The sequence below is a fragment of the Ovis canadensis genome, chromosome 13 (genome assembly GCF_042477335.2).
Source record: "Ovis canadensis isolate MfBH-ARS-UI-01 breed Bighorn chromosome 13, ARS-UI_OviCan_v2, whole genome shotgun sequence".
Lineage (NCBI taxonomy): Eukaryota > Metazoa > Chordata > Mammalia > Artiodactyla > Bovidae > Ovis > Ovis canadensis.
The window spans coordinates 97,339,335-97,355,082 of NC_091257.1; the positions used below are offsets into that span (position 1 = coordinate 97,339,335).

The window sequence follows — 15,748 nt, forward strand, 5'->3', positions numbered from 1 at the left end:
CTCCATCCTGAAAAGGATTCGGTGTTCGAACTCTTACCGATGACTCTAGCCATTTGGTTTTCTAAAGTTACTTAGTCTAGTGTTAATTAGACTTCAGCTTGATAGCAAAAGAAGTAGGTAACTGTTTTTAGATTAGGCTGTAATTTTTGAGATCTTGGTTAAATATCTCTGCACTTTTCTGTTGAAAATTTATAAGTGTTTTGCTTTAAGATAATTGTAGATTCACTTTTGGTTGTAAGAAATATTACACAAAGACCGTATATTCTTTAACCAGTTTCCCTGGTGGTAATATCTTTGAAACAACAACACAGTATTTTTTAGATTTATGTATTTAATTCATTTATTTGGCTGAGTCGGATCTTGGCCTTGGGATACAGAATGAAGCAGGGCAAAGACTAATAGAGTTTTCCCAAGAAAATGCACTGGTCATAGCAAACACCCTCTTCCAACAACACAAAAGAAGACTCTACACGTGGACATCACCAGATGGTCAACGCCGAAATCAGGTTGATTATACTCTTTGCAGCCACAGATGGAGAAGCTCTATACAGTCAACAAAAACAGGACCAGGAGCTGACTGTGGTTCAGATCATGAACTCCTTATTGCCAAATTCAGACTTAAATGGAAGAAAGTAGGGAAAACCACTAGACCATTCAGGTATGACCTAGATCAAATCCCTTAGGATTATACAGTGGAAGTGAGAAATAGATTTAAGGGCCTAGATCTGATAGACAGAGTGCCTGATGAACTATGGAATGAGGTTCGTGACATTGTACAGGAGACAGGGATCAAGACCATCTCCATGGAAAAGAAATGCAAAAAAGCAAAATGGCTGTCTGGGGAAGCCTTACAAATAGCTGTGAAAAGAAGAGAAGTGAAAAGCCAAGGAGAAAAGGAAAGATATAAGCATCTGAATGCAGAGTTCCAAAGAATAGCAAGAAGAGATAAGAATGTCTTCCTCAGCGATCAATGCAAAGAAATAGAGGAAAAGAACAGAATGGGAAAGACTAGAGATCTCTTCAAGAAAATTAGAGATACCAAGGGAACATTTCATGCAAAGATGGGCTCGGTAAGGGACAGAAATGGTCTGGACCTAACAAGCAGAAGATATTAAGAAGAGGTGGCAAGAATACACAGAAGAACTGTACAAAAAAGATCTTCACGACCCAGATAATCACGATGGTGTGATCACTCACCTAGAGCCAGACATCCTGGAATGTGTAGTCAAGTGGGCCTTAGGAAGCATCACTACGAACAAAGCTAGTGGAGGTAATGGAATTCCAGTTGAGCTATTTCAAATCCTGAAAGATGATGCTGTGAAAGTGCTACACTCAATATGCCAGCAAATTTGGAGAACTCAGCAGTGGCCACAGGACTGGAAAAGGTCAATTTTCATTCCAATCCCAAAGAAAGGCAGTGCCAAAGAATGCTCAAACTACCGCACAATTGCACTCATCTCACATGCTAGTAAACTAATGCTCAAAATTCTCCAAGCCAGGCTTCAGCAATACGTGAACCGTGAACTTCCTGATGTTCAAGCTGGTTTTAGAAAAGGCAGAGGAACCAGAGATCAAATTGCCAACATCTGCTGGATCATGGAAAAAGCAAGAGAGTTCCAGAAAAACATCTCTTTCTGCTTTATTGACTATGCCAAAGCCTTTGACTGTGTGGATCACAATAAACTGTGGCAAATTTTTCAAGAGATGGGAATACCAGACCACCTGACCTGCCTCTTGAGAAATCTGTATGCAGGACAGGAAGCAACAGTTAGAACTGGACATGGAACAAAAGACTGGTTCCCAATAGGAAAAGGAGTACATCAAGGCTGTATATCGTCACCCTGCTTATTTAACTTCTATGCAGAGTACATCATGAGAAACGCTGGACTGGAAGAAACACAAGCTGGAATCAAGATTGCTGGGAGAAATATCAATAACCTCAGATATGCAGATGACACCACCCTTATGGCAGAAAGTGAAGAGGAACTGAAAAGCCTCTTGATGAAAGTGAAAGAGGAGAGTGAAGAAGTTGGCTTAAAGCTCAACATTCAGAAAACGGAGATCATGGCATCTGGTCCCATCACTTCATGGGAAATAGATGGGGAAATAGTGGAAACAGTGTCAGACTTTATTTTTGGGGGCTCCAAAATCACTGCAGATGGTGATTGCAGCTATGAAATTAAAAGACGCTTACTCCTTGGAAGGAAAGTTATGACCAACCTAGACAGCATATTCAAAAGCAGAGACATTACTTTGCTGACTAAGGTCCCTCTAGTCAAGGCTATGGTTTTCCTGTGGTCACGTGTGGATGTGAGAGTTGGACTGTGAAGAAGGCTGAGTGCTGAAGAATTGATGCTTTTGAACTGTGGTGTTGGAGAAGACTCTTGAGAGTCCCTTGGACTGCAAGGAGATCCAACCAGTCCATTCTGAAGGAGATCAGTCCTGGGATTTCTTTGGAAGGGATGATGCTAAAGCTGAAGCTCCAGTACTTTGGCCACCTCATGCGAAGAGTTGACTCATTGGAAAAGACCCTGATGCTGGGAGGGATTGGGGGCAGGAGGAGAAGGGGACGACAGAGGATGAGATGGCTGGATGGCACTACTGACTCGATGGAAGTGAGTCTGAGTGAACTCCGGGAGTTGGTGATGGACAGGGAGGCCTGGTGTGCTGCAATTCATGGGGTCCGAAGAGTCGGACAGGACTGAGCGACTGCACTGAACCGAAGTGAGTGGTTTAATTTGTTTATTTGGCCGAGGCGTATCTTTGCTGCAGCAGGCGAATGTCCGGCTCAGTGGGTGCGGTGTATGCAGCGTACTGGCCCCTAGAGCTGTGTGATCTTAGCTCCCCGACCATGGATCGAGTCCTCGTCCCCTGCGTTTCGAGGTGTACCCTCAGGAAATTCCCCAACAATGCACTGTAACCAAGACAATAGTATTGATAGAGTCAGGATACAGGGCAGTTTCATCACTGCCGGGCCCCATCTCTCTCCCCTATAGGCACCCCCTCCTCCCTCCTGCTCCCACTTCACACAGGCCTCACCCCTGATAACCACTAATCTGATTTCCATTTCTGTACTTCTGTCATTTCAAGAATGCTCTTAATGTGGCCATACAGTATGCAACCTTCGTGTTTGGCTCCATACCCGAACACCGCGCCCCCCCCCCCCCGCCCCCCTGCCACCCCCAGGCAGCATTATTCTCTGGAGACGGGTTCAAATTGTTTTTATAGCTGAGTGGCGTGCTGTGGTGTGACTGTTCCCCAAATCGTTTGCGTGTTTACCCGGGTGGAGAATAGATGGGTAGTGTACAGTTTTGCACTGATACGAATCCGGCTGCTGTGAACATCGATGTTCCTGGGTTTTGTGTGCGGGGAGTTCTCGCTTCTCGGCCTAGATCCCTGAGTGCAGCTCTAAGTGCTGTGTTGCTTGCTTAGTTCCTTAAGGAACTGCCAAACTGCGTTTCAGAGTCGTGCATTTCATATTCCCGGCAGCAGTGCTAAAGCAACACAGTCTACTGGCATCCTCGTCAACACTTGGTGGTATTATTATTATCTGAGGCAACCTGATAGGTGTGTGTTTCACTGTGGTCCTAACGGTTGTGGTTGTGATTCCCATGTTCCGTTGGTTCGCAGAGTCTCACTGTGGTTTTAATTTGCGTCTCCCTGAAGGCTTACTGATGGTGAGCATTTCCTCATGCGCCTCTTGAGCTCCTGTGTGTTCTCTCTGGTGAAATGTCTATTGTCCATTTTGTAAATGGATTGTGCGCTTCTTTAATGTTGAAGTTTGAGGACTCTGTGAATTCCAGATACTGATCCTATGTCAGATATGTGGTTTGCACATATATATTTTTTTCCCAGCTTGTCTTTTCCTTCTCTCAGCAGAATTTTTCGCATAGCCAGAGTTTTAAATTTTGATGAGTTACATGTGGCAACATTTTCTTTTATGGATTAAGATTTTGATAATGAGGTCAGTCCTGGGTGTTTTTTGGAAAGAATGATGCTAAAGCTGAAACTCCAGTACTTTGGCCACCTCATGTGAAGAGCTGACTCATTGGAAAAGACTGTGATGCTGGGAGGGATTGGGGGCAGGAGGAGAAGGGGACGACCGAGGATGAGATGGCTGGATGGCATCATGGACTCGATGGCCGTGAGTCTGAGTGAACTCCGGGAGTTGGTGATGGACAGGGGGGCCTGGCGTGCTGCGGTTCATGGGGTCACAGAGTCGGACACGACTGAGCGGCTGAGCACACCCATTCAGTTTTCTGAGCACCGTGTTGTTTAAAGGCCGTCCTCTGCCCACTGAATTACTCTCTCACTTTTGTCTCCATGGTTTTAGGGCCCTTAACATGTTGCAGTATTAACTTGGTCTGCAGCCCAGCCTGGCAATAATCTTTGAGTCTCTGGCTTGAATTTTCTGAAGGAGAATGTGGTTGGTGTTCATCCCCATTTATTAGCTAGTCTACTGTCTGGCCCAGCTCCTGACCATCGGGTGTGAGGACTGTCCCATGACACTCAGGAGCTGTCCCTTTGTAGGTCTTCAAGCCTTTGGAGTATATCAGGCTGTGATCCCCATAAATAACGGTGCTTGAAATTATGGCATGTGCTGTAAAAGCTCGTCTTGTTTGTGCTGATTTGGGATTTTTATCTCTGGGACTTTTTCTGAAATGTTGTCAAAGAATGAAGTTATGTGCCTCTAAATACTTATTTCCTTTTGATTCCAGTGATTTTTCAGAAGGGCATAATACACCCATTGTGAAAACAGTTTGGGGTTTTAAAATTTTGTTTTCCCAAAGCAACATCACATTTATGCTTTATGAATATTTTATAGGTGAAAACATAAAAAAAACATTTAAATGCAAATGCCAGTAATATCTGAGTCAGCTGTGGTGCTGAGAGCTGTCTTTGTATTCACTTCCAGATTTATCAACGATGTTGGTTAGTATTCAAGAAAGCGTCCAGCAAAGGTCCAAAAAGACTGGAGAAATTTTCTGATGAACGTGCCGCCTATTTTAGGTGTTATCATAAGGTAAGACAATTATTGTAGCTTTCCAGACGTCTGTTCATAACTAGAGAACTCACGTTCTTTGAGTCTGAAAACTTGTCTTGCTTTTTTAACCACGTTACAAAAATCACTGTTTCCAAGGACGTAACTTCTCTAAAGTAGTATCTGCTTGCTCATTGTTTTCCTGTTTGGTGGTTGTTATTTGTATCTTTTGTAGCTTATTCATTTTATTGTTTTTTAAGATTTGTTTATTTATTATGTCTTTTGGCTCTGGTGGGTGTCTGTTGCTGCATGCAGGCTCTCTCTGGTTGTGAGCAGGGCTCCTCTCCGTTGCCCTGTGTGAGCCTGTCATTACTGCAGCTCATCTTCTTGTGGAGCGTGGCCTCTGGGTTTCAGTAGTTGGGGCCCTTGGGCTCCGTAGTTGGGGCTGGCAGGCTCTGGAGCGGTGTCTCAGGTCGTTGTGGCCTACTGGCTTAGCTGCTCTGTCCACGTGGGAGCTTCCCCTACCAGGGATCACACCAGTGTCCCTTGCATTGCAAGGTGGATTCCTAACCACTGGCCCATCAGGGAAGCCTCCCGTTTTATTGTTGATAGACACTTAGCTTTCTTTCCAGTTTTCACCTGTTATGACTCCACTTTTTAAAAATTTTTATTGGCATATCTTTTTAAAAAATTTTTATTGGAGTATCGAATCTTCCCTGGTGGCTCAGAGGGTAAAGCTTCTGCCCGCAATGTGGGAGACCCAGGTTCCATCCCTGGGTTGGGAAGATCCCCTGGAGAAGGGAAAGGCACCCCACTCCATTATTCTTGCCTGGGGAATCCCATGGACGGAGGAGCCTGGGGGCTGCAGTCCACGGGGTCTCAGAGTCGGACACGACTGAGCGACTGCACCTTCGCTTTACTCTATGGCGCGCTAGTTTCTACGGTGCACAAAGGGAACCAGCTGCACGCGCGCGTCCCCTTGTTCCGGATCCCTCCCCATTTAGGTCCCGCAGAGCTCTGAGCGGTTTCTTGCGCTGTACAGTAGGTTCTCCTTAGGGCCTGTTCCGTTCATATACTCAGTAGCCTGTGTGTGTCAGTCCCGGCGCCCTAGTCCAGCCCACCCGCGCCCTCCCGCCGTGGCATCCATGCCGCCCGCGCCCTCCCGCCGTGGCATCCATGCCGCCCGCGCCCTCCCGCCGTGGTATCCATGCCGCCCGCGCCCGCCCGCCGTGGTATCCATCCGCTTGTCCGCTACGTCCGTATCTCTGTTTCTGCTCTGTAAATAGGATCGTCTACCACTGTGGGCTCTCCTGGTGGCTCAGAGGTCAGAGCGTCTGCCCGCAGTGCAGAAGACCTGGGTTCAGTCCCTGGGTGGGGAAGATCCCCTGGCGAAGGAAGTGGCAACCCACTCCGGTATTCCTGCCTGGAGAATCCCATGGACGGAGGAGCCTGGCAGGCTACAGTCCGCCGGGTCGCAGACAGTCGGACACGACTTCACTTTCTCTTTCACCACTGTGGTCCAGGGCTTCCCAGGTGCCTCAGTGAGGAATCCGCCTGCAATGCAGGAGACTTGCGAGGGAGGCAGGTTTGATCCCTGGCTTGAGAAGATCTCCTGGAGGAGGAAACGGCACCAGGCTCCAGTGCTCTTGCCTGGAAATCCCCATGGACAGAGGAGCCTGGAGGGCTACAGTCCATGGGCTCACACAGAGTCAGACAGGGCTGAGTGGCAAACAACAACAGACCACTGTGGTCCAAGCCACCTCGCTGCCTGACTCCCAGCCCGCTGGAGTCTGTCTGAGACGCTCGTATCGCATCATGGTTCTCTGGCTCAGAACGCTCAGTCAGGTTGGTACAATGGTCCACCCGTCACGCATCACTTCCTGCCGCCTGTTCAACTTCGTGGGCGCAGTTTCCCCAGCCCCACTTGGCCCTGCGACAGGTACCCTGGGCTCTGCACTCTCCGTAGACGGCCGAGCACATCCCTTCTTGAATTTCCCTTCCCCCTGCTTGGGAGGCTCTCCTTGCGATGTCCACGTGATCTATCCTTCCTTTGTCGTCGTCACTGTTGAAGTTGCTCCGCTAAGTGAGCCCCTCCCTGCCCTCCTTATTTAAAATGCAGTCCTTACACCCTCCCGCGCCCTCTGCTTCTGCTATAGCCCTTCTCATACTGCGTACATATTGCTCAGTTATTTCTTATTGTCTTTACTACAATACCACCAAAACACAAGGTTCCCAAGGGCAGAGATTTTCGGGTACATCTGCTTCTACTCCTTACCAGGGCCTGACGTAGCAGACACTTTTTAAACTTTTTTTTAAAAAATATGAAAGACCTTTATTTTTATTTGTTTTGTTTTTATTTTGTCGTGTCTTGCTTGTAGCACGCGGGATCGTTAGCTGTGGCCTGTGGGCTCTAGTCCTGAACAGGGACTGAATACCGGCCCGCTGCGTTGGGAGAGCAGAGTCTTAGCTGCTTGACCACCAGGGAAGCTGCCCTTAAAACTCTTGCTTGAAAAGATGCGAGTGTTACCCATAGAGGACAGGGAATAGATGTGGGCGTCTGTGTGCCGCTCTTTCATTTAACTCATCGGAGAGTCCTGAGGCATCTGGAACTAGGAAAAAGCATTCTGATTGGAGGAAATGCGTGCCACTGGGAGTAGAGAAAGCCAGGACTGGGAAGTTTCTGAGAACAGACACAAGTGTAGAACCAGAGCGGACTGGGAAGATTCTCGTGCATGGGAAACAAGCCAGGGGAGTGTAAGGGCAAACTCGCCCTGTTTCCCAAACCCCTACCTGCTGGCTGCAGAATTTAATGTGCGTATCTTTGGGGAATGTGGTAAGCCACCGTCTCTTTCATCTATAATAGTCATTAACCAAAGTTCAAAGCATCAGAACGGAAGAATTATCTCCATTAAGCCTCCAAGCCCTTGATGAGTTCCTGTAGCCAATTCACCCTCCTCACTCTTTCAGATCTGATACACTTAATATTAATCTCTCGGGGGCATATAAAAAGCTGGAGTAACTCTGAGATGTGCATTTTTTTATGCAAATGCTGTGTAATTTATGAATCTTGATAATAAAAATACTAGGGTGATAAGTAGCTCACCGTGACCGGATTTCAGAGTTTATTTGAATACAAATAAACGCAGTTTCCGCAAGAAATGAAGTGCTGTACGCTATGCTGCTCGATCAGCGCAGAGATGCTGTGGCTCAGACCCCATCTCCTGTAGGAAACCTCTGGCATCTGCGGGGACGAAGTGCTGCTTTAGTTTCACTTTCAAAGAGAATATTATGGGGGGCAGAGAACCACACCAGTTTCGCATATGTGATTCTTTTCAGTTTTGTAAAAAGGAAATTGACCGTAGAATTTTAAAACTTGGTGCTCTGCCCACTGGCAGGGTAACTAAAGGTGCTCTCACAGAAAAACTGGAAAGTAAATATGTGACTAGTGCCCAGACAGAAGCATTATGCTCAAGTCTTTACTTCTTTCCTGACGTGCCCCTCAAGCCCCAGGAGCTGTCAGAAACGGCTGTGAATTTCATTAACTGTAATTGTAGCAATATTAAGACTCCAGTGACTTTATTTTTTCTTTCTTTCCGGTTTTATTGAGAAATAATTGACATGCATCACTAAGTTTAAATATGGGGCTCCAGCGACTTTAAATTTAGTTCTTGACCTTCCCGTTAAATACTGGTTTATTGTTCTCACCCAGCAAATGCCAAGTGGCCCACACGAAGCAGAAGGGGTTGAGCGTTTCTGTGCATACTTTTACTTTTTTGGTGTGAATAACAACTGGGAGGAAATCTAAATAGAATGATGGTCAACTGTTGTTTTTGAGACCAAGGCAAATAGTATGCTGGCCCTGGGTTTGGGAAGCTTGCTTTCTTTTTTCTCTTTTTTCTTCTGTTAATTAACCTGACCTCATTTATTTATCGAAGTGTAGGGAATATGCAATACTTATTGCATATTTATTCAGTATTTTTTTCAATTATTTTTATTAATTAATTATAGGCAAATTAACTTATTGATTATGGACCGCAGCATGGGGGTGGCAAAGAGTGGGGCACGACTAGCCAGGGCACAGCAGCAGCAGCGTTTATTGGAGGGTGGCTTAGAGCGTTCTGTGAGTTCCAGATGTGATGGTCAGTCATGGTTCAGTCACTCAGTCATGTCCAACCCTGTGACCCCGCGGACTCTGTAGCCTGCCAGGCTCTCTGTCCACCAGCAAAGCGGATCACTTATGCGAATGCACATGCCCACTCTTCCTTAGACTGTGTTCCGGTACAGAGCGTTAGAGAGCCCTGAGCGGCGCTCCCCGCGCTGTGCAGCGGGTTCCCGCGGTCATGTTCTGTCTGTCACGATAGTGCGCGTGCGTGTCAGCCCCGGGCTCTCAGTTTACCGCCCCTCCCCCCCTTGGTAACGAAGTTTATTTTCCAGGCCTCTCGCTCTGTTTCTGTTTTTAATCAAACTCTTAGAGGAAAACAAAGGCAGAACTCTCTGACAGAAACCCCAGCGAGATCTTTTTTGATCCGCCTCCTAGAATAATGAAAATAGAAACAAAAGTCGACAAATGGGACCTAATTAAACATAAAAGCTTTTGCACAGCAAAGACAACCATAACAAAATGAAAAGACAGCCCACAGAATGGGAAAAAATATTTGCAAACAAAGCGACCGATGGGGTTTAATCTCCAGTTTTTAAACACACAAGCAGCTCATGCAGCTCACTATCAGAAAATACAGACAGCCGCATCAGAGAATGGGCAGAAGATCCCAATAGACATCTCTCCAAGGAAGACACACTGAGGGCGGGAAAGCGTATGAAAAGGTGACCAGCGTCACTGATTATCAGAGAAATGCAAATAAAATCAACAATGAGTTAGCACCTCACACAAGTCAGAATGGCCATCATCAGAAAATCTGGAAACAGCAGATGCTGGAGGGGTGTGGAGAGGAGGGAACCTTCCTGCACGGCGGGTGGGAATGTGAGCTGGGACAGCCGCTGTGGGGAACGGTCTGGCTGCTTGTTAAAACTAAGACGAGAGCGCCCATTTGGTCCAGCAGTCTCCCTCCTGGGCTCATATCCCGAGGAAAATATACTTTGGAAAGATGCCCGCGCCCCCGTGTTCACGGCAGCACTGTTTGCTGATGCAATAGCCAGGACGTGGAGGCACCCTGAGTGTCCACTGACGGACGCGAGGACGGTGAAGATTCGGTATATACACTCAGTGAGACCACTCAGCCACAAAACAGAATGGATAACGCCAGTGCTGTGACATGGATGGGCCTAGAGACTGTCGTCCTACGTGAAGTCAGACGGAGGCAGACAAGCATTAGACCATCTTACCTACGTGTGGAATCCGAAAAGCGCTCCAGCACTGCTGCAGATTCTCCTCTATTGTGGGGTACTGCTGTACTCTTCTTGCTGATCTATTTTATACGCAGTGTTGGTAGTTTGTACCTGTTAATCCCAGAGCCCTAATTTCTCCCTCCCTGCTGGCTTCTCCCCTCCGGTAACCCCAAGTTTGTTTTCTATATCTGTGAGTCTGTTTCTATTTTGCATAAACATTCATTTGTATTATTTTTTAGATTCCACATACAGTGATATCATACAGTATTTGTCTTCCTCTGACAAGTCATTAAGCGTGATATTCTCTAGTGAGTGAAAGTCACTCAGTTGTGTCCAACTCTTTGCAACCCCGTGGACTATACAGTCCATGGAATTCTCCAGGCCGGAATACTGGAGTGGGTAGCCTTTCCCTTCTCCAGGGAATCTTCCAATCCCTTGGATCAAACCCAGGTCTCCCACCTTGCAGGTGGATTCTTTACCAGCTGAGCTCTTGGGTTCATGCACACTGCTGCAACTGAAAGAGTGAAACTCTTGCTCATGGCTGAGGAACACTCCTCTGTGCATAAACCACGTTTTCTCACCCAGTTGGGAAGGGTGCTTGGGCTGCTCCATGTCTCAGCCGTTGTAAACAGTGCTCCTGTGAACAACGCAATCCCTGTGAGATTCTCCAGGTTGCTGCGGTATGTGTCTTAATAGTCCCCTCCTGTCTATCACTAACCAGTGTTCCACAGTATGGATTACTGCAGGTGGTTACGTTCCCCACTGGAGAACATCTTGGTTGGTTCTAGTTTTTTATCATTATGGATAAAGTTTTTATTTTTCTGGGATAAACTCCCAAGAGTACAACTGCTGGATCATGTGGTGGCTGTGTGTTTAGTTCTACAAGACATTGCGAACCTCCCTTACCGGGCAGCTGTGGATTTTACACTCCCACCAGCAGCGAACGACCCATCCAGTGTTCCTGCATCTTCATCGGCGTTGGGTGGCGTCACTGTATTTACTTTAGCCTTTCCGTAGTCATTTCTCATGGCAGTTTTAATTTGCATTCCCTCATGTCTGATGACATTGAATACGTTTTCCTGCTCTTTAATTGCTGTCTGTGCGTCTTTTTCTATGAAATATCTCTTTATGTATTTTTACCAATTTTTAGTAACTTTTTTAATGAGTGAGTTTTGAGTATTTTTTTAGTATAGATTCCAGTCCTTTGTCAGATATGTGGTTGCAAATATTTTCTCCCTTTCCATAGCTTATCTTTTCATCCTCTAAACAGGATCTTTTGCAGAACAAAAGTTTTAATTCTCATGCAATCCACTGTTTGAATTTTTACTTATATGAATTATGCTTTTTGTGTCAAGTCTAAGAATTCTTTGCTTAGCCTTGGATCCTGAACATTTTCTTTTTCTAAAATTTTATAATTTTAAGTTATTATTAGTATATATTTAGTATAATTTATATACTAAAATATAATTTACAGTATAAATTACTTATAATAGCATATATTATTTAATATATAATATAGTAGTACATATATACTACTTAATTATACTATATAATATAGCATAAATTATTTATAATTTATAGTATATAATTTAAGTTATAAATTTAAGTTCACGATTCATTTTGAGTTTAATTTTTGTAAAAGATGTGAGGCGTAGCTCGAGTTTATTCCTTTTTACCTATGGTTGTCCAATTATTCCAGTGCTCTTTGTTGTAAAAAAAAAAAACAAAACAAAAAACTGTTCTTTTCCCACCGAACTGCTTTTGTACATTTGCCAAGAACCGTTTGGGTATTAGCACAGGTGTATTTCTGGGTTTTCTGTTCTTTTTCGTTGAGCTCTGCATCACGTTCTCTTGATTACTGTAAATGTACACTAATAATATTGGGTAGGAATGAGCGCTTGCAGCTATTCCCCTTTTTTAAGGTCATTTCAGTTATGTTAGTGCTCCTCCATAAAATTTTAGATTTGTCTGTGCTTATAAAACCCATGTTAGAATTCTGAATAATTATAGTAAGCCTGTGAATCAAACTGTGGGAGAGCTTGGCGTCTTTTCTATCTCAGGTCTTTCATTTCCTGAACACGGTCATTCCGTTCGTTTGAATTTTAAGCTTCTGTTGTCATTTGGTAGCATTCAGCCTCTGTATCCTGTACGTGTTTACTTAAGTTTATATGTGATTATTTCATTTAATTTGGATTAAATTCAAAGCCCTTTTGCATTAAATTCTTGTGTAAACTTGCCATCTTTGGCCTATGATCAGTAAGACAGTCGTCTGGTTTAATTTTTATTTTCCTGTCCCACAATTATTTGAGTAATCATTTGAACTGATTAGTGGTCCTTGTATTTTGGAAAAAAGCCTCAAGTTTTGAGGGCTTATCAGAATGTCACCTGTGTAGTCTGGCACTGATCTGTTAGTTTGCTTTTGCCTTAGTCCTGTTCTTAACAAATGTACGTGTGCACACAAGGAAAAGGAACGAGGCAAAAACAAACTTAGGGACAAAGTTCATTGAATGTAAATGCCCTTGCTCCCCCCATTTATATGTATTTCTTACATGAATTTCTTAAAAACTTGAATTCCAAGGACTTATCTATGTGATTTCACATTTGTATTTATGTGGAAACACTTGACTATAATCCAGGTACACACAGAAGCTCTCTGTCGGTGATGTCAGACAGAGAAGGATGGGTTTTCTTAAGTCAGTAAAAAATGAGTCAAATGGTTTTTGGGTGTGGGAGAAAGTACAGGATATGTTGACCAAAGGGTGATGATTCCTCTACCTCATTTTACAACTTTTTGCAGATTTCTTTTTTCTTTTTCTTATTATTATTTTTAAAAATTGTAAATATCGTACATGTTTCTTGTAACAAATGTAAACAATTCTGAAGTGCATGGAGTAAAATGAAAAAAAGTAAATAAAATACTGTCGTGGACCCTAGTCCCTGTCCTTCGGAAAAAACACTGATGGATTAATGTGTACTTTTCAGACCGTTTTTTTCCTCTGTATACAAATAGAAACAAATTCTCACACATATATAGATCACATTTTTAAAGCAAAAATTCAGTAATTCATTGCATATTATGCGTATTGTGTTTAAGGAGACCGTAGTTACAGATTCCCCGGGACATTTTGAGGAGCCTGTAGTCAGTCCTTAGGTAACTGCTAGTAGTGACTTGCTTCACATTCAGAATATTCGCATTTATGAGACATGACAAATGGCCACATTAGTTATGCCCTTTCTCTCATGCTTTGACTACCATTCTAAGTCAATAATTAGTGGCTACACCTCATTAATTTAACAGATCCAGAGTACTCTTTAATATTGATACACCACAACCTGTTGAAAAATACCATATTCTGATGGGCAGAATAATTTCTAATATCTTATAAATTTAAATTCTACTATGGCGACAAACTTGTGCTTGTATCTTTATGCACCCATGCAAGTCTTCCTGAGAGGAAATCTCCTGGACGTGGGGTGGTCAGCTGATAGATGTCCTGTACCTTTAACAGTTTTGTAACTACTGCCAAATTGTCTCTAGATAGATTATCCAAAATCCCACATCCACGACCAGTTTAGGAACGTGTCCCTCACCCCAGACTCCATTCTCTCTGTAAATTTCACATGCAGACTTTTGCGGGTAAGTACCCTTTGGTGTGTATGTGGCTTTTTATTTTTAAGAAAGATGATATGGAGAGATTATTTCAGTTATTTCACGTGTACAAATAAAGCTCCACTCTTCAGGGCAGACAGTCCAAATTTATACCTCAGACAGGCGCTAGTCCAATTTATTTTAAGTGACCAAGGGCATGTGTATATATTTGGAAAGAATGAAACCATCTCTTGGGGCTGGGATTTAACTGTCTAGGATGGTTCTTTCTTAAGGAATCTTTTGTAAAATGTTTGTTTAAACTGCTGTGTTCCAGGTCCTGAGGGGAGATTAGTGGATAGAAATGTTTTATGCTGACAACTTTTGATTAGAACTGGGAATGTGTCTCCTTATTTAATTTATCTGTCCTTGCATACCGGCACTGCTTTAAAACCATTGGTACTTTTTTTTTTTAGGAAAGACAATACGATACACTTAAGATGTTTGGAACACATTATAAGAAGTCCTTAGGAAGATTTTAATGGGAATATTTATTAGAGCTTCTTAGAGCGCTCTGAAAAGTTCAGCTGATAATGTAATAACAATAATAATCATGTAACGGATTGTTTTGAATCCTGTACTTGAGGAGACATTATAGAATCAGAAATGTATTGCTTTTACATGACTTAGTTTCAAAGGCAACCTACAGAAGTTAAAGGGATTTATGCCTGTTCATTTTCCGTAGGATAATGGCTTTATTTATTTTTTTAGAATGAAATGATTTGAAGCTTCTGCAGAGCTTTGCAATTTGCATATACAAAGTGAATTGCTCACTGAATTCATTCAGTGCCACAAGGGAAAAAATAATTAGGATACAGCTTACAAAAGCAAGGCAGAAAAATTGCCTTTTAGGTAGCAGTCTCCATTTCTCTCTGTAAACATAAATAAATCATCATCTGTAAATTACCATCAGCAAAAGAAGGGGAAAACTTGGAAATCAAATCCTTGTTTTCCTAAATGGCTTTTGACTTTGCCGCACACCAGCAACATATTTAATATTCCCACGCAACGTTGACTAATTGCGTAATTCTGACAGGAATATACCAGCTCCTCAAGGGAGTGTACTTTTAAAAAATCCGATTGTATTAATCCTCCCTTGAAACACCAGAAGAAATTTCAGCAGTTTCTCTGTCTAGTTACAGAATAACCCATTTGGAAAATTGAATTGTGTAATTTGTCGTTGTTTTCCAAGTTGTTAATGCAAACGTATATCAGCAGCAAGTTAGACTTTTAAATATGGCCGCTTTGTTAATTGCTGGCTGTTAAACATTTATTTCAATGAATGCTATCATTTATGACGAATAAGACATCTGGAATATGGCTTTAAACAGCCAAATTAATTTGTCAGTTCTTTTTTTTTTGGAATTCCTAACTGGATGGCATACTTAAAGATTTATCAGAGATTTAGGGGTGTGCTGAATATCGCTCTTGCCTTTGAGGAAGTCACAGTGCTGGGTTTTTGATGCTCAGAGAGTTAGCAAACAAGAACTGCGGAGGAATTCAGTAGCTCTTTAGCGCTCCCTGTTTTCCATCCCGCCCACCCTAAGCTAGGCTAAGCCATAACTGCTTACTGCCTGGCTGTCTCCTGGCCTCTCTGGGCCTTGTTTCCACCCGCTGGTCACGTTCCCACCCTTCCCCACGGTTGAGGCCACGTGTATGGCCCAGCCAGCGGCGCGCTGCTCACCTCCCGAGGACGCCATCCTCATCAGTTGCATGTGAACAGCACGCTCGAGCTGCGCGACGCATTAGCCGTGTCCATTCTCCACTTTCGCTCT

The 15,748-nt window shown here is 43.7% G+C and overlaps 1 protein-coding gene across 5 annotated transcripts in view; it reads left to right on the forward strand.

Moving 5' to 3' along the window:
• The window catches only part of DOK5 (docking protein 5), a 146,371-nt gene that overhangs the window by 60,847 nt on the left and 69,776 nt on the right, over nucleotides 1-15,748 (forward strand). For 3 of the 5 annotated variants that reach the window (XR_011248049.1, XM_069547062.1, XM_069547063.1), the window contains exon 2: nucleotides 4,916-5,023. The exons of the other annotated variants lie outside the window; for them this stretch is intronic. Coding sequence is in view for 2 of the 3 variants with exons in the window: in XM_069547062.1 (XP_069403163.1) it covers nucleotides 4,916-5,023 (108 nt within the window). In the remaining variant the exon portion in view is untranslated. The remainder of the gene's footprint in view (nucleotides 1-4,915; nucleotides 5,024-15,748) is intronic. 5 annotated transcript variants of the gene reach the window in all.